The following is a 19,347-nucleotide window of genomic DNA, read 5'->3' on the forward strand; positions in this document are numbered from 1 at the left end:
TACGAAATCTGCCTTTTGCCCTTCACCCATAGTTCTCCGTATATCTTGTGACAAAAGGGCAAACTGAGTTTCGCACGAGCGATGCTTTCTAAAACCATGCTAACTCGTGGACAAACATCTCAGTCTCAAGAAATTTTACTATATTCGAACTGAGACTATGTCCTTACATATCTGCTCTTGGCCTGAGTTTCATTGGGCATTCCGAAAAATAGAGAGCAATGCACAGGGCCGCCGAAGTAGAATTATCACCTGCGAACTAGTCGTAGTATCAGTGTGTTTCCTACCATTAATTGTAGTGCACCGTAGGTGTTTAAAATACCATCATTTTATCATCGTACGTCCGATTGCGTTCAACTGTTGTTGACCGCCAACACTACCTTAATAAAGATCCTTTCTTCTGTGAATTCTACATATTTATTAATAAACGTAGAGGGATCATTCCGTTACCTCTTTCCCAACCCCTATGTATTCCTGTTGCTTTAACGTAAATCATTCCTTTCTCATTTTTGGTTACGAATTTTACACACCTATCTGTGCACTAAGGTCGCAGTCTGGTGGGAGATCTTTGCTGAAGAACACAGTGGTCAGGTCACAGTGGTTTCACATTCATCATTTGCAGTGTATCCGTTGTGCCTATGAGTAGTGCTGCTCGGCTACACAGGTACAAATTTGTGATGAATGGTGAAAGAAATCAGACTTGGGCAGCAATTCACTGTTCATTTTGAGATAAGTGTTATGTGACATGTTGGCAATATTTTAAGACTTTTGCTGGAGAATGTGTGATATTGCCCTAATTACGGTCAGTTTCCAATTACACTGTGAATGTGCAGATTGTTCTTGGGTACATATCCGTTGTTTACACCAATCTGTGTACGTATAAGCGGAGCCCATCTGCATAGCCATTGTGGCCATCTACCTGAAGTTAGCACAGACTGGCAGTAGTCTTTGTAACACTGTATGCAGGTGTTTTCATTTGGCCCGTTTCGTGTCGTAGTTGATCCATGGTCCTATGGCATCTTCATCCTCTGAATGTATATTCGCAGACGTAATAGTATCTGCGTTATTCGGATTTTTCATTTTATAGTTAAAGTGACTGTTGTTACCATAAATAAGTAGAGAATTTTCCATCAGCCAATGTGGTGGCATCCTGTTGTATTTATTATATTAAATATAAAGTGTTCAGCATCTGTTAGCTCCAGCCAAGAATGTAAGAGGTGTACGATGCTTATCGATACTTGACATTTGCCGTCACAGGCTCGAAGTAATTAAACTAGATGAGTGATATAGTGAAGCACTGTGGGCAGTACTCTTCATAAAAACAAATCTTCCGGAAGCATGTCACACGCCATGTAGGAAGTGGATAATGTTGCATACATTATTTAGCATGTGAGTCACCGTTCAAATCAAGGCCTCCGTCGCAAGTTTGCAGTACGGAATGTACATAAAAGAACTCTCTTTCTACCATATGTATAAAGGAACGAAGGGTACCGTGACTAATTTGACAAGTAGGTTATATTCCTGGATCAAATGGTTCAAATGGCTCTGAGCTCTATGCGACTTAACTTCTGAGGTAATCAGTCTTCTAGGACTAAGTAAACCTAAGGACATCACACACATCCACGCCAGAGGCAGGGTTCGAACCCGCGGCCGTAACGGTCGCTCGGCTCCAGACTGTGGCGCCTAGAACCGCACGGCCACTCCGGCCGGCATTCCTGGATCAACGAGCTAATAACAGCCTCGTCTTGAAACAACGTTTTGACGTGTTTCCGAATCGTTAGCTTTAGGTGAATTTAGTTAACTGGCAACCTAAGAAGATTTCATTAGAGAAAATGTTTTCCAATATTAAGTGAGATATAGTAGTTGCACACTTTATCTAGTGCTTCAATATCATCTGTTGTTTGATCAGAAGTGAATGACGAAAGTTTCGCTAAGGTAAAGGAAGTTTTATATGACCTAAGAGTTTTACTAGTATAATCTATTAGCAATGAACCGACAAAGAAGATCTCAAAATTGTCCATGTCAAATATAGCACCGTGTTCAAGTCAAGTGTAGGCACTGTAAATACCAAAGAACAGTAAACTACACAAGTTTTAAGTCCGATGCTACAGAAAGAAGCATTAGCTGGAAAGATAAAGTACCAAATAGATAATTATAGAAGAATGGGTGTAAAGAGGAGGCTAACTGACAGTCCTTTTGAGACGGCATGATGAGTGGTAAGGTTTTGAAATTCAAAAGTGTTTTGAAGCTACACCTGTTTAATTTTCTTTTTAATGTCATTACTCACTTATCGATTACCTACAGAACGCCAAACGTGTCTATTATCAAGTGCTTCGCAAATCACAGTTCAGTCTACTGCAACATTCACCACATAGCTGATACAGCCCTTGTGGTGGAAAGTTATGTTCACAGACCCTGAGAATGCTGATGACTGTGAACTGAACTCTGATTTTCGAGGCATTTCATAATAGCCACGGGCTGATAGGGACAAGCAAATAACGAAATAAAGAAATTTAAATTTTTTTTAAAAAAAGTGCAGTCTGAGATGACAAAATTGTTTAAACCTTAAAATATTTACTGGGTAAACTGATTCATTAAAAAAAAACATTTACTTTGATGCGTTGTTTAGGAATTAGTAACACGGCACTGCAAGTAGCAGACGAGGAGGAAAACTCTGCAGGCAATCAGATACTAGACGACGTGAAACAAACCGAGGATATTGACTGTAGAGGACCGTAAGGCAGAGCAAATAGTGTGAGAAAGGCACTAAGTCAGTGGAAGGATAAACGACATCCTCATTCCACGACTAGTTAATGAAAGAAGTTATGACGTTGGCGAAAGAGTGATACCGCTTGGGATGAACTTACAAAGTCCACGCTTTTTTGATAAGACCACTCCTAATAATCAGGCCAGGTGATAAATCGATCACGAGTTCATAACTGTCAGGATCTTCTGACGTAAATAACGTAGTTCCCAAGTACTTATGGCAAGCAGCTGTTGGTCTTCTTGCTACAGAAACACAGCACTGTCACCAGCCGTAATTGCACAGGCGTAATACCACAGAGACATTAAAACGTTACGTTCGTCTGCTTCTCTGTTGTGTCGCCGTCCAAACACTCGTGGCGTATCGGACAAATTAAGCGACGAGTAACTCCGAAGTGTAACTGGATATCATTTACTGGCAGAAAAGGATAAATTTAATCCAATACTATACAGTTAAGGTCGAGTACATAAACGGGTCCCCAGCCTAGCTTTTACCCGCGACACAGTACTTCTGCACCAATAATTAATCTCGTATCTACTGTATTCAGCAACACTGCAAGATCCAGCCACTAGTATCCAAAGTAACAGTTCACATACCATCTCCAGATGTTTCGTAGCAACTTCGGTCAGTAAACTCACCATTATTATATAAGATATGCAGATAGTTTATACCAATAGGGTCACATCCATCATAAGCATCACAATTCACTTTTCAACGGTAACAAATACAATTTATTTAGTTCAATTAAGCCTCGCCATTCTGACACTTATATGAAACACCAACTCTAGCTCGCTCTGTTATCAAGTTTCTCACTGCATTGGGCGCGCACACGCAGTTACCCACTAAACTCGGCTGGAAAACCGGGAAATGAGTAAGCAGAATTTATCGCACGGGTTAGGAAAAGTACATTAGTTTCATGTAGCCTTTCCATTTCTGAATATTAGCGACGTTGATCAGAAACATCAAGAAGTCCCAGTTATGAAAATGTTAACGGATTTCGAACACCACATGATGAAGTTTCCCGAGCTCCTAGTCGCTCCACGATTTCGTATTAACATTCAGCACAGTAAGCACATCAACCTAACGAGCAGAAATGCTGGGACTTCATTGATCAATTCCGCGCGACCGCTACGGTCGCCGGTTCGAATCCTGCCTCGGTCATGGATGTGTATGATGTCCTTAGGTTAGTTAGATTTAAGTAGCTCTACGTTCTAGGGGACTGATGACCTTAGATGTTAAGTCCCATAGTGATCAGAGCCATTTTGAACCACTGATCAATTCCTCTTCTCGCTAATGGTTTAAATGGCTCTGAGCACTATGCGACCTAACTTCTGAGGTCATCAGTCGCCTAGAACTTTGAACTAATTAAACCTAACTAGCCTAAGGACATCATACACATCCATACCCGAGGCAGGATTCGAACCTGCGACCGCAGCGGTCGCTCGGCTCCAGACTGTAGCGCCTAGAACCGCACGGCCACTCCGGCCGGTTCCCGCTAATGAAACGAACATTAAAATGTATGTTCTGCTACTTTTAGCTGTGCAAAAGCATTAAAATTGACTGGCGCAAACCTAGAACATCTGAATTATTGTACAAGGATGTGTAAAATGATTAAAAAAAAACAAATATATACAATTTCTTTAAATTTCGTTGTCACTTCCCTTGATACCGCGTCTTCCTAAAACATGCTCCCAAATCATTCATCCAGTCTATAAAATAAAGAAAATAAAAGCAAAACGAACCGGCATACACACAGTCCTGGGTATCACTAACGTTACAGCAACAGGTAGTCGTGCGGGCACGTAAGCTCCTAGTCTTCGTAGTCAACAAATCAGTGAGACACCAATGATCAAAAGTAGTACACAAGCCAAAGGGAAAGCTCGGGTGTTCGAATCTCTTCATGAATGAAATACAACCAGTATTACTATAGTTAAAATAGGTAACCAACGACTGCTTCCATCAGTGATCTACAAAGTTGCTTGCATCTCCTGTGATCTGATCGTTTAATGCATTTTCATTTTTCCCGATATATATCGTCTTCTGTTCCCAGCAAAGGATGGCCTGTTTCACGGATGTGCGTGGCTACGGCCGTCTTTCGAAATTATTAATCCGAAAAGCGTCCGCGTGCTCCTCGTACGTTGACTCAGGACTACATATGCCAGTTTATTTTCTTTTGTTTCATCAACTTGTCGAACAGTGTGGAAGCATATCTTATGAAGAAGACGCGTTTACAAGGAAAGTGACTGCGAAATTTTAATAGTTCTGTTTACATCTGCACTTTCATTACTTTTATAGACTAATGTATAGTAATGCACAGGATGATTTGAAAATTCAATGCTTCACGTAATAATACAGGTAGAGAGGTAAACATTAACCATCATGAGTGAAACGACGTGGCGTTTTATTAAAACCAAAAAATGTGCACAAAATGACCAACAGATGGCGCTTCATACTACACGAATGCAATAACTAACACAACAATTGACTTTTGTAAATACAATGTTACTTATGACAATTGCTTTACTTGTCTGCTGCAGTCATCAACAATACCTGCTGTCGAGACGACAATGTACATCATATCCACACTACACCCTGACTTCATAGTTCTGTAATTGGGTTTTCATGAGAGTTCTGGTGTTCTCAGTGGCCCAAATTCTGCATAGTTGTGGGTTCAAAACCCTCGGAATTTTGTCGGTCCACAACACGTTAGACAACCAATTGTAATCTTGCTGTAATCTGTGAAGTGTCTCACCACAAATACTTTTCATGTGACAAAATCGGTGGCTGACAGTTCGGGATGGCGGTGGATATTGCACGGATAGCAATGGAGGATACGCCTTAGTGCTCTTCAAACAGTACTGCGTCCCACGTCGGCTTCTCAATCACTGGACTCACCATATAGAGATGAACCCGCTAAGACTGCCGGGGTGGCCGAGCGGTTCTAGGCGCTTCAGTCTGGAACCGCGCGACCGCTACGGTCGCAGGTTCGAATCCTGCCTCGGGCATGGATGTGTGTGATGTCCTTAGGTTAATTAGGTTTAAGTAGTTCTAAGTTCTAGGGGACTGAGGACCTCAGAAGTTAAGTCCCATAGTGCCCAGCGCCATTTGAACCATTTTTTGAACCCGCTAAAGATACCATTACTTCATGAACTATCAAATCAGCAGTAACACTAGCGTCTGGTCGGCCACTATGGGGCCGATCGTCTAAACACTCCGAGGTTTGTCACAGGACCTTCAGCCGGTTGAATACCCTTTTTATAGCGATAGAATCGTAAATTTGCTGTTTTGGATTCTCCACTTTGTTACAAAAGCTTCACTGAAGGTGCTTTTTCTAGTAAAGTCGGCATGCCGTGATTGCTGGCGCCTCTGACTCGGTCCCGCACTACAGCTCATTTTATACAACAGTTATGTGCGGCATCATTGACGTGCTGCTGCCCAGGGTCATGTGTTGGCCAGTTTCTATACTCGTTTTTGGTTTCAATAAAACATCATTTCATTTAGGAACTGTGTGTCGCTTTTGACCTCTCTATCTACATTATTCCGTGAATTAGTGCATTTTAAAATTTTAATGGACTTTTGGGTCACCCTGTAATATAAGACTGCTTATGATGAAACGCGTCAATTTTAATGCTTTTAATAAACCGAGACCACTTACCCGCGATGGATTAATTTAGTCTTCTGTAGAAAGTTGCTTCCTACCACGGCTTCCCACTTTAATTTCCCAAAAGGTGCTCTAAAAAACTGCCTCTACAGGAAAGAGAGTAGACCATAAGTGATAATAGTAGGTTCTGATCAAAAACCACGTAGACACGTAGACAATTTCCAGAAGTGAGACCGGAAAATTTTCCCTATCCAATCGGATAGTGGATGCAGACTCTCGAGTCCACAGTAAGAAACGTGTGTACCCACAGGAAAGGATGGGTAATCTGTGTTAAACGTTCACAGATTTTGGTAGTTTAATTCTTACCTGAACACTTGACAGGCAAAAAGAGACGTCTACAGTGTGTTACGCGTGTAAGTGCAGATATTTTTGTTGGTGACTGAGGAGACCGTACTGAACAACTTAACATCAGTACCGTATTTACTTTAGTAACAGACTAATAACTAGAGCTGCTAGCAGCGCTAAATGTTTTGGCTGGTTAGTGTCTGCCAAGTATATGTGGCTAGAGCATGCCATTAATGCCAGTATTCCCCTGGACTACAGGCGAGATTCTGAAGTGTTGATACACGAATGCAAAACGGGAAGTCTGTACTGACAGACGTAGTCCCCTTAGTGGCGGAGTTACGATGGTTGGTTGGTTGATTGATTTGGGGTATCACACCAAAAGCTATCATCGGTCCCATCGGATTAGGGAAAGTCGGGGAAGTAAGTCGGCTGTGCCTTTCAAAGGAACCATCCCGGCATTCGTCACAGGCGATTTACGGAAATCGTGGAAAACATAAATCAGGACGGCTGGACGCGGGTTTCAGCAGACGTCGTGCCGAACGCGACTCCAGTGAGCGACCACTGCGCCACTTCACTCTGTTGGAGTTACGACTTTGCAGAAAACAACAGGTAGTAAGTGATGTGACTTGTTTTGCGGGAAGACTGTTAGACACAGAGATAAAACCACTAACACGCTGAAGTGTCTACATGTTAAGGCACGAATTATACCAACGTCTGTACATAATCCCTAACACCCTTTGTATTAGTCACTCACTAGCCAGGAAGACCTGGGCGTCAACTTACCTCTCCACCTCCTTCTCCCGACCGCCGAACGCGATGACGGTCCTGATGGAGCTGAGCACCTCCTCGGCAATGGTGCCCGCCTTGGCGTACTCGGTCATCTCACGCTTGGCGAGGCGCGAGGCCGCGAACCCGACGATGCCGACGACGATCAGGGTGACGGGCAGCGATACGAGACAGACGAGCGCCAGCTCCCAACCGCGACCCAGCGCCAGCCCCACGCTGCCCCCAAACGAGACCACCATCGACACGAACATAGGCACCTTCTCGCCCACCCCGTCCTCCAGCTTCGTCATGTCCCTGCGTGAGAAAAGAAATAACCTCAGATGCACATCACCATCACCTCACCGTTAGCTAAATTCTTCTTCCATTGTCGTTTCCTCATCTTTATTCAGAACCATGTAACAATTGTAATTAATCGTGGCCATACTGGCTACGTTTGGGAACCGTGACTACGCGGAATAATTATTTATTTGTATTTTCTGCTACCGAACACTTATATTTGGTTTATGTTGAATTTAACGTAACACAACGCGTTTCGAGCATGTTTTGCTCATCTTCGGTAACAGTCAAATATTATTTACTTGTATTTTCTGCAACCAAGTACTTTAATAGCCAACAAACATCAATACTGATTTGAAAATTCTGAAGTGCAGCAACAGCTCCCCACAAAAACTAATAATTGAAGAATATACAAAAAGCCAAAGCGGGAGGAAAACAAGTGATAAATAAATACACAGCTCTCTGCAATGGAACTCTGTTCCTTGCCCTCAAAGAAATGTTAGACAACACCAACCTATAGAGCTCTCCCCCCCACCCCACCAACCCACCCACAGCTCCCCCTCCCCCCCCCCCCCCCCCCCCCACCCCACACACACAAAATTCACAGACTCCTCTGAAAGATTCAGAACAACCACCAGGAACACCTTCAACTGTTTCACTGTTGGCCATCTTGTTTTTATACCTTCAAGAGTTCCACTGCCCGCCATGTTTGTTTTTACAGCTGGTAAACAGTGACAGTGACAGTAGCAACTCAGTATGCAGCGTTTGACAGTGATGAAGATGAGGAAAAAGAAAACATGAGTGAAACATTATATAAATACACACACACACACAAATAGAATTAAAGTGGTGGGGAATGGGAATTGGCATTGGCAAGAAGGCAGCTAGGAGAAGGAGGTATTCAGACAGTTATACTTTGCGTATATGCAATAGATTTGACCAACAGTCAGAGTTGCGTGGAGAGGAGACTCTTGTAGCTGTAGATGTAGGGAACATGCAGCAGTTAGGAAGCCTAGGTCAATTGCAAAGTCTAACAGAAAGAAGGTGCTTAAATAGGTTATTATGAAAGCAAAGAGTATGTGGTATGCAAATACAACAGCTGATTCATAGGATAAAATTAAAACTATATGGTCAGTAGTGAAGGAAGTGTCTGGTCAGCAGCCCAAGGTCCACAATATAAAGTCAGTTCATAAATCAGATACATGTACAGTATTTAACATTCATTTTCTGAGCATTGCTGGTGAATTAAATAAAAATTTAGTTGCCACACAGACTCATACAACTTTCTTGGTCAGTGACTTTCGTGACTTTCCGGGACTTAAGTCCTAAATACTCCTCCGTGATACAGACAGGGAGGAGACTGAGTCACTGAAGACTGAGTACACAATTGGTTATGATGGGGTGCCTAGCAGAATATTAAAGTGCTGTGCTGCACATGTTAGTCCTGTATTTAGCCACATTTGTAACTTTTCCTTTAGGGATGGTCAGTTTCCTGACCGATTAAAGTAATCAGTAGTAAACCCACTTTGCTAAAAGGGAGAAAGCGGTAATTTTAGACCTATTTCCATGCCATCAGTGTTTGTTAAAGTAATTGAAGAGGCTGTGTATGTGAGGACAATTGATCACTTTATATCTCGTGATTTGCTATCAAATGTACAGTTCGGCTTTAGAAGTGGTTTAACAGCTGAAAATGTTATATTCTCTTTTCTCTGTGCAATACTGGATGGGTTAAACAAAATGTTTGAACACTAGGCATATTTTTTTTTATTTAACTAAGGTGTCTGATTGTAATAGTCACAAAATAATGCTCCAGATGTGGGACCATTACAGAATATGGGGAGTGGCTCATAATTGGTTCACCTCTTACTTTAGCAACAGGCAGCAAAAGGTCATTGTTCACAATGGTGGGAATGGCTGTGATGTGGGGTGTGAGTGGGGTAGAATTAAGTGGGATAGGTGAGGGGGGTGGGGGGCAGTGCCCCAGGGATCAGTGTTGGGACCACTCCTGTTCCTTATTTGTGTAAATGATATGTCCTCTACTATTATGAATAACTAAAGGATATTTCCGTTTGCTGATGACACTAGCTTGGTTGTAAAGGATGTTGTGTTCAACATTGTCTCGGTTTCAAATAGTGCAGTTCACAACCTTAGTTCAAGGCTTGTAGAAAATAAACTAACGCTAAACCACCATAGGACTCAGTTTTTACAATTTCTAACAAACCATCCAACAAAATCGGACGTTTTAATTTCACAGAATTGGCATATGATTAGTAAAACTGAACAGTTCATTTCTAGGTGTTCAGACAGATACTAAACTGTAGTGGAAAGCCCACGTTCAGGATCTTGTTCAAAGACTTTAGGCTGCCATTTTTACTATTCGAACGGTATCTGAAGTGAGTGATCGTTCGACACAAAAATTAGTCTGCTTTGCTTATTTTCACTCGCTTATGTCGTATCTTACTATATTTTGGGATACCACTTCCCATTCTAAAAGGTTATTTTTAGCTCAGAAATGGGCGGTTCGTGCAATAAGCGGTGTAAATTCTTGCCGTGCATTTTGATCGGACTGCCTCAACTGCAGTAAACTGCTACATCCATTTCCAGTAAGCTACCACTCGAATTCAAAAATCTTAGCAGTAGTCCACGCGCTTTCAAATCGAAACTGAAGAGTTTCCTCAAGGATCACTCCTTCCATTCTGTCGAGGAGTTCCTTGAAAAATTAATCTGAATATTGTTGTATTGTTGATCACGTTTACTTAAACTTATGGGCTGACCTTTTCCAAGTTCATAAACATTTTATTTTTATCTGTCATTACTTTTATGTTGTAATGTCATCTACTGACACGTCCCATGACCTTGGAGATTTGCTGCTGAATTTGGTCCTACGGAACTTGATGAGTAAATAAATAACGATGGTCTACAATTGAGGACAGTTTTCTAATAACTCAAAATATGCCTATATTTTTCAAAACGCGTTGTTATCGCCTTGTAGTACTTTAATACGAGCCTCACACAATAGCTAAAATTCAACAAGAAAGTACTGAATATTTGACATTGTAAAGTGCGCCTCAATACGGCAAATTTTCACAAAACTCGACATCTTCAGTTGTGAAGATTCCAGAGATCAGAACTAATCCTCCTTTACATTACTTGACTGATACTAGAACATAAATTTTTACAACAGAAATTTGATAGCCTTAACCTTTGCATGTGATAATTGTCAGGCAATCACACAACATCCTTAATAAATAAAACAAATGTTTGCTAAGCGTTTCTTTAGCAACAATGCTTTTTGTGATACTTAGTTCTCTTTTATGTTCAGCCACTGTTTTGATACAAGATTAGTAGCTGCTGTAGTATGCTCTTGTTGGAACATAATTATTCAGATATGAGAACATTTCGAATATTCTGCAATAGTGCAGGAAGCGAAAAGTGCACGATAAAGCAAGTTCGTCAGTGTTAAAAGAATGAGAAATGCAAGACTGCATCTTCAAATGAAGATCCGAGTAGAGTTTGTAACCATATTTAAACAGCAAAGGAAACAACAAGGAAAGCATGTGTTTGTGCTTCAATGATCTTATTCACTGTATATCAATATAACAACAGCTGAACACGACGATTTCTTACTACGACCAGTGTATGCACATTAGACTTCTACTGGCCAGTAAATATGTGCAAACTAGAAATAATTTTCATCGACGCAAATCATCCCAAATAACAGCTAACTTAGTTTGCGACAATTTCTGTCTTGTGCTAAACTTCTAAACGCTGAAAACCTACGAAAATTTGGGACTTCTCTCTCGTTTTCCTTTGTAACTCGAAAACAATACACCTCACAGACTATTTTGAAAGCAACAGAATGAAAGAACATCAAATCTGGCGTAGAATGACTTACTTAACAGTGAAAATCGGGTCAGCTGTTTAGACACAATCGATCGTCAAAGATAGGCAGCTTATACTAATGTGGCTGAAAGTGCTTTATTCTCATGTTCCAACTCCTGTAACTAAGAGTCATGAATGAAAGTTGTAGATCATCAATTTCTGCATTAAAAGAGCTCCTAAGTTTTAAAATTGACTCACCTCTTTGCAAAGGTACAATGAAACTGTGAAAGGATTTGTAGCGTTAAAGCAAAAATAGACATGGAAATGTGAATATTTTGAGTTTTAAAAAAATTTTGTAGCTCCTAATTTTTTTCGCAATAAAGGATGTTAATGATGAACTTCAACTATTCCTTCATATATGACTATCTACATGGATGACCAGTATTACACTTCTGAAATTTTTTAATCTACGATACTGAGCAAAATTAAAAAATAGCCCTCCTGTAAATTTCTATAAATGGCATTTGTTAAGGTTTGTTGAAACGGTTATCAGTTCAGATCGGTAGTTTGTAATCACGTTTTATATAAGTGATTGATAAGGACAATTCACATTTCATCGTACTGTCTAATATGTAATGAGTTTGTGCATAGCATGAAAGAACTAGATAAACTGTGTAGACTATACTGCTAACGGTGCCACAAACCGTCGGTCTCGTACATACATTTGTTTCAAGCAATCATAGTAGAATTGAAAGGAATTACGAATCCTTAAGACCGGCTTTACTATTTAAAAATAAATAAAAATCGTCAGGTAAGATACGAGAGACTGTACTGCTACCACCTTCTTCTAAGTTGAGACTTGGTGATATAGTGTGATTAGCTTTGAAAAACATTAGCATTGCAGCCCAGTGTCACAAGATATATGACAAAATAAACAGGTTTGCAAAGTCGTTCAGAGAAAGGTTAAAGGAGTTCAATATAATTACTGTGGAGTTCCTTACAGATGGTTTTGGTGCTGACAGCGTTCGCGAGTGCGACGTTCAGTTCTACAGGCACGTTTTCTGGTGGAGTCCATATTTTTCTTTACAACCATCTTTAATGACCGTCCTCCACGATCACGCAACTCACATATTCGTCCACTTACTAACGCAGTTGATGCTTTTACTGTCTCCTTGTATGCGGTTAAATTTTCGTTTCGGTTCATCTTTGAGCCGTGTGCGGCTCGCGTTGATGCCGTTCATAGCTTGGCATCTTGTACTTGCGATAATGGCGTCTCGTTCTCTTAGTTTGTTCACTGGCGCCACTACGTTTGCTTGTCTTGTCTGTCCGTGAGTGGTAGCAGCAACGCTTATCGATAGCGCGTACTGCGGTACCATCTTTGGAGCCGCCTTTAGTATTTCCGGGTCGTCGTGTGTCCAGGGAGTTGAGTTGAGACGGAGTAGCAGAGAGGTACGGACAGCCAGTACTCGCCCAATCACTGGCTACACACACGCACGACGGAATGACGTGATCGCGAGAGTTCACGAGCACGTCAAGGACCGGATTCAGCGAGTTCTAGTTGAATGGACCCTGATATTCGAGTAGTACAACTTACACTTGTGTGTGTGTGTGTGTGTGTTCGCCCGTCGAAGTGTCCTGATGGCAATAAGTTGTCAGTCGACGATTTATACTGCGACCTTTCCAGTGCCTGACTTGAGTGGGGACGACCGTTGGTTGGTAGTTCGGTCGGTCGTCGCAGCGAACGACGTGCATTTGGTACACGTCAATATGACTTTGCGGTCGAAATGCTATCACGTATTGAAGACGATGATGGTTATCGCAGACGAATTGCCTTTTCCGACGAAGCGACCTTTTTCGTCAATGGAGTAGTGAATCGCCATAATGTGCGCATTTGGTGTTCACAACCCCCTGGCGTGCACCAGACGCAGTCCAAAGATGAATGTTTGATGCGCGCTATTGCGCGATCGAATTATCGGGCCATTCTTCTTCGCTGAGGCTACCATCACATCTGCAGTGTATCTGGACATTTTGCAGCTGTATGCTGTTCCTCAGCTGCTTCAGTACCACCCCGATGTCTTGTTTCAGCAAGACGGTGCACCGCCTCATTGGCGTTTGGAAGTCCATGCCTATCTCGGTATGACCTTTCCTGGGCGGTGGATTGGTCGTGATGGGCCATCGGTTTGGCCTCCACGCTATCCTGACATGACCCCATTAGACTTCTTTTTATCGGTTATGTGAAGGACGAGGTCTACCGAACACGTGTACCAGATCTTGAAACCCTGCGGCAACGGATAACCACAGTCGTTGAATCGATCCCTCCAGTGATATTGGCTAATGTGTGGACGGAAATTGAATATCGCCTAGATGTGCTACGTGCTACCAAGGGTGCTCATGTGGAAGTTTACTGATGTGTGAAAAAAAACTTTGATAGTTTGTAAACAATTAGACACCAGTTTCATATTTGTATCTTACTTCTAGCCTGAGTTATCAATTTACGTAATCAGCGATAGACTTTTCGGACACCGTGTATTTTCAGGTCTGTCTTGATAAGGCCTTCAGCCGTCACTATAACTTGTTACAGTTATTAAGATTGTTAAAACGGTTATTGGTATTTTTAACGTTTAATTGTCCACATCATTTGTAATTCAGGCCTTCAGCCAGAGTGTATTTTTGAGATTGCTTCTGGCCCTCAATTACGAATAATTTTGTATCTTCTTAACTAGGCCTTCAGCCGTTGATTGTGTTTAACATTGCTTGGTGCCTTCAGCCGACAATAACTTGCAATTCTTGTAATAAGGCTCTCAGCAGCCAGTGTAGTAAAATCTTTTAAAAATTATTATTGAGAGTTTTGTTTTTTAAAAATAAATTGTATGTGTCTTTGTGCAACCAACGGTAACTTATTGGCCCCCGTCCACACCTTTCCAGCTTTCCGTAAGTCCCAAGTCTCGATCTTGAAACAACAAACACTTTGGCTACCACAATACGACCTCCAACAATTTTCCCACGTTAGATTTCTCTTAGCTCCGACATAATGCTCTCACAACTTCAAAGAACACTTTTCTGGCCACGACTGCCAATTGCAACGTATTAAATACACTGCAAAAGATGCCGGTCGTGGTCAAAGACAAGAGCTCAATCTGCACGGTTGGGTACCATAAGCGATTACATTTAGTCATACATTACTCATGGTTCACTTCTGATGACACCTACTGGCTGGTTGAAACTAGCTGCTGCAATGTGAAATGCTTTTGTGAGTGTACCGTAAGAAAACAAAACAAAGTCGAATGCGAAGTCAGAGGTCTCAGATACGAAGTCGAGCTCGCAGCCTCTGATGTCGTCTCCCATCGCCGGAAGAGGAAACTCAGTTAAGTTGCTACTCACTCTGACATGCGACTCGCGAACTCTCCTGACTGGTGCACGTCGTACCATCCAATGTCCTGACGGAGCGCAGACTTCAAGTAGAGATTCCGGATCCGGTGAATCTGCAATGAAGGACCATACATGTGAAGCACTATGTAATCTCAGTCCAAGCCGTACAGTGGTTTGCAGAGTACGGAGTCTGTCATAATTAAATCATAATTAACAGCGAAAACTGACGTGGGTACAAGTGTATAGAGCAAAAACCATTCCACTAAACATGAGTACACGAGCAGTTATGCGAGGTAACTGCGAACGTATTGTTACAAATTGCCACTGGCGTCAGAATGATTGTGTGCCCACTGGGCTCAGATGTCACCCAAGGGCTACCTTAACCCTGCTGTTCTGTTCGACTTTAAATGACCCAAGACAATCTTATCAAATTCATTTACTGTCTGGATATGTATTAGCAATAACTCTATAAACAGGTTTTAAAATATTTTAATTGGATTGGTGATAAACATAAGGGTGACAGCCGTATCGTTCGGGGTGACACAATCTCCTGAAATAAATATGATTGCTCTAATGTCAAATATCGTTTAAATTACTGTTGTATTTTATGGTAGTAATGATGCTTAATCTTTCTAACTTACTCCGAACAATCAACAAAGCCTCAGCTTTCACAACAGTCTGATTGTTTCTTGCTTTTTCTAAGAAACGGTTTAGTACAACTTAATTACTTGAATCTTTATTATTTCTGCTCTATTTCAAGATGAACGGGACAGCAATGAGATATTGATTGATGCTGCAACGGAAGAATTACTAAATTCCTCAACCATTGAATGAACACTTTAGAGTTTGTTCATCATCTCAATACTGCATTTGAAATCAAGTGCCCTAACAAAAGTGACGACCGTGAATGCCTCTTCAAAACAGTTTACGTCTTTCTAAAAATGGGAATACTGAGGGGCAATGTGGAGTAACACTGATGATTCTGATCTCCACGAAAACTTAGGATTCTTATTTCTTGCTGATGTATATCGATCGCATGAGGAACTCACATATCTGTGGGTATTGACAGTAGGCGAAACATATTTCCAGCAAATATGTCCAACCCAGTATTCTGTAAGACATCGTCTGCCTTGCGATTTGATAAGAAATTAGGTAGGAAAGAGAAAAGACTTAACTTCAGTAATTCATAGTATTTGGAGTTGCGGACAGAAATTCTTCCTAAACTCTTAATCACGGGTTACTGTCGGTGAGCAGTTTCTAGTATTTGGAGGCCGCTGTCCTTTTGAGCTACTGGTAGCTGATTACTCGCGTCCCAGTTTTCATTTCTCTCATGAATTTACATTGTTTTTCACGACAATTCCGGTATGAGATGACTGTGATGGCTTAGCAGACCAATCCTGGCATGAATCAAGTGGCCACATACATTACACGTAGTTGAGGGTGGCTTGGCCTGGCGAAGTTTGCAACTCTGACATTTTTCATTTTCATGTCTCCGGCTGTCCTGCTCAGAATGGAAGTCAGCAGCTCAAGTAGCTGTGCAGCATTATTTACGATCTCCTGCTGCGGCGTACCAGTTACTTGGGTCAATGTTTAGTCTCTTTAGGTTCTTCTTAAATTGCTTGTTTTGGCGCTTCAGAGGAGCACTACGGCTCCTCCAACTTGAGCTCACTTCACTCTATGGAATTTGTCCAGGAAGTCTCTTGTTTCTCATTCGATGGATATGCTCAACCCATCTGAGTTGGTGACCAATAACGGAGCCTTCTGAGGAACCGTAGTGTCTGATGTAAGGTCATCCCATTTGATGTTCGAAATGTATCTAAGCTTCTGTCACTTGAAGTGAAGATCACGGCGATACTGCGTCCACGTTCCGCAACCACAGAGCATGGTAGAAACAACAGCTGTTCGATACGTCATCAGTTTGGTGCATAGTGGCCGACCGTTATTCATGAAAACACGACATAGGAGACGTCCAAAAACAACATATGTGGCCTGGATCCTATTCACATCCTTTTCCAACCAGCAATTAGTTGATAATATACTTCATAGATAGACGAAGTGATCTGTTTGTTCCATAGGTGTTCTGAATACAGAGATATTGAGATGACGAAAGGCAGTTCCAGGAGCAGACTTAGCTAGTACTGTTTATATGCAGTACTAAAAAAATTTAAACAAAGTTTCAGCTATGCGGGTGTACGAGGTGGAGAAGTATTGTCGTAAGCGTAATATACACTCCTGGAAATGGAAAAAAGAACACATTGACACCGGTGTGTCAGACCCACCATACTTGCTCCGGACACTGCGAGAGGGCTGTACAAGCAATGATAACACGCACGGCACAGCGGAAACACCAGGAACTGCGGTGTTGGCCGTCGAATGGCGCTAGCTGCGCAGCATTTGTGTACCGCCGCCGTCAGTGTCAGCCAGTTTGCCGTGGCATACGGAGCTTCATCGCAGTCTTTAACACTGGTAGCATGCCGCGACAGCGTGGACGTGAACCATATGTGTAGTTGACGGACTTTAAGCGAGGGCGTATAGTGGGCATGCGGGAGGCCGGGTGGACGTACCGCCGAATTGCTCAACACGTGGGGCGTGAGGTCTCCACAGTACATCGATGTTGTCGCCAGTGGTCGGCGGAAGGTGCACGTGCCCGTCGACCTGGGACCGGACCGCAGCGACGCACGGATGCACGCCAAGACCGTAGGATCCTACGCAGTGCCGTAGGGGACCGCACCGCCACTTCCCAGCAAATTAGGGACACTGTTGCTCCTGGGGTATCGGCGAGGACCATTCGCAACCGTCTCCATGAAGCTGGGCTACGGTCCCGCACACCGTTAGGCCGTCTTCCGCTCACGCCCCAACATCGTGCAGCCCGCCTACAGTGGTGTCGCGACAGGCGTGAATGGAGGGACGAATGGAGACGTGTCGTCTTCAGCGATGAGAGTCGCTTCTGCCTTGGTGCCAATGATGGTCGTATGCGTGTTTGGCGCCGTGCAGGTGAGCGCCACAATCAGGACTGCATACGACCGAGGCACACAGGGCCGACACCCGGCATCATGGTGTGGGGAGCGATCTCCTACACTGGCCGTACACCACTGGTGATCGTCGAGGGGACACTGAATAGTGCACGGTACATCCAAACCGTCATCGAACCCATCGTTCTACCATTCCTAGACCGGCAAGGGAACTTGCTGTTCCAACAGGACAATGCACGTCCGCATGTATCCCGTGCCACCCAACGTGCTCTAGAAGGTGTAAGTCAACTACCCTGGCCAGCAAGATCTCCGGATCTGTCCCCGTTTGAGCATGTTTGGGACAGGATGAAGTGTCGTCTCACGCGGTCTGCACGTCCAGCACGAACGCTGGTCCAACTGAGGCGCCAGGTGGAAATGGCATGGCAAGCCGTTCCACAGGACTACATCCAGCATCTCTACGATCGTCTCCATGGGAGAATAGCAGCCTGCATTTCTGCGAAAGGTGGATATACACTGTACTAGTGCCGACATTGTGCATGCTCTGTTGCCTTTGTCTATGTGCCTGTGGGTCTGTCAGTGTGATCATGTGATGTATCTGACCCCAGGAATGTGTCAATAAAGTTTCCCCTTCCTGGGACAATGAATTCACGGTGTTCTTATTTCAATTTCCAGGAGTGTAATTCCGTTATGTGCGTGAGACTTGTGAATTACTTAGAGCGCAGTCCAGACTGATTAAATAACCCTCCGTTATATCTGTATTTGAGTTCAGTTTCTGAACTGTTTGCAGACGATTCCTCACAAAACATGGCTGCTAGGCAACAATGGCGCGAGGACGCATCCTTGTTTGACCCCATTAGTAATAGGGAATTTGTCAGATGTTTCATTCTGGTATCTTACTGGCTCAGACATGTCATCATGGAAAGCCTGAATCAGTTTCACAAAGTTTCCAGGGTGGACAAAACGTTTTAAGACATTCCACTTAGATTTTCGGGCGCCGTATCAAAGGACTTTATAGGTCAAAGAGCAGAAATAGTAAAGGCTTATTTTGTTCCCCGCAATTCTCCTGTAGTCGTCTTGCACACAAGATCATAACAATGGTTCGTCTGGAGGGGCAAAATGCGGACTGAAATTCAGGAATTACAGTATCGGAAAGAGTCTGGTGGCGATCCAATAGAACTGTAGCAAAACTCTTATCAACCGCGGACAGCAAGGATATACCACGGTAGTTACCACATATGCTTCGGTTACGTTTTTGAAAGATGATGACAACTGTGGAGTTCTTAATGTCAGATGGTTCCTTATACATTTCCCACGTTAGAAGAACAGGGAGAAGAGTGTGGCTCTTAGAAGCAAGCCACCACTTTGAATGATCTCGAAGGGAATGCTGTCAGGTCTGTTCATTTTCTTGGTTTCAT

General features: G+C 42.8%; 1 protein-coding gene across 1 annotated transcript in view; it reads right to left on the minus strand.

The window, feature by feature from the left end:
- The window catches only part of LOC126412933 (ATP-dependent translocase ABCB1-like), a 125,180-nt gene that overhangs the window by 99,850 nt on the left and 5,983 nt on the right, over nt 1-19,347 (minus strand). The window contains exons 3-4 of the mRNA XM_050082822.1: nt 14,973-15,073; nt 7,491-7,787 (exon numbers count right to left, since the gene is read on the minus strand). Coding sequence (XP_049938779.1) covers nt 7,491-7,787; nt 14,973-15,073 — 398 coding nt within the window. The remainder of the gene's footprint in view (nt 1-7,490; nt 7,788-14,972; nt 15,074-19,347) is intronic.

Source organism: Schistocerca serialis, chromosome 7 (genome assembly GCF_023864345.2).
Source record: "Schistocerca serialis cubense isolate TAMUIC-IGC-003099 chromosome 7, iqSchSeri2.2, whole genome shotgun sequence".
In the NCBI taxonomy this organism is placed as follows: Eukaryota; Metazoa; Arthropoda; class Insecta; order Orthoptera; family Acrididae; genus Schistocerca; species Schistocerca serialis.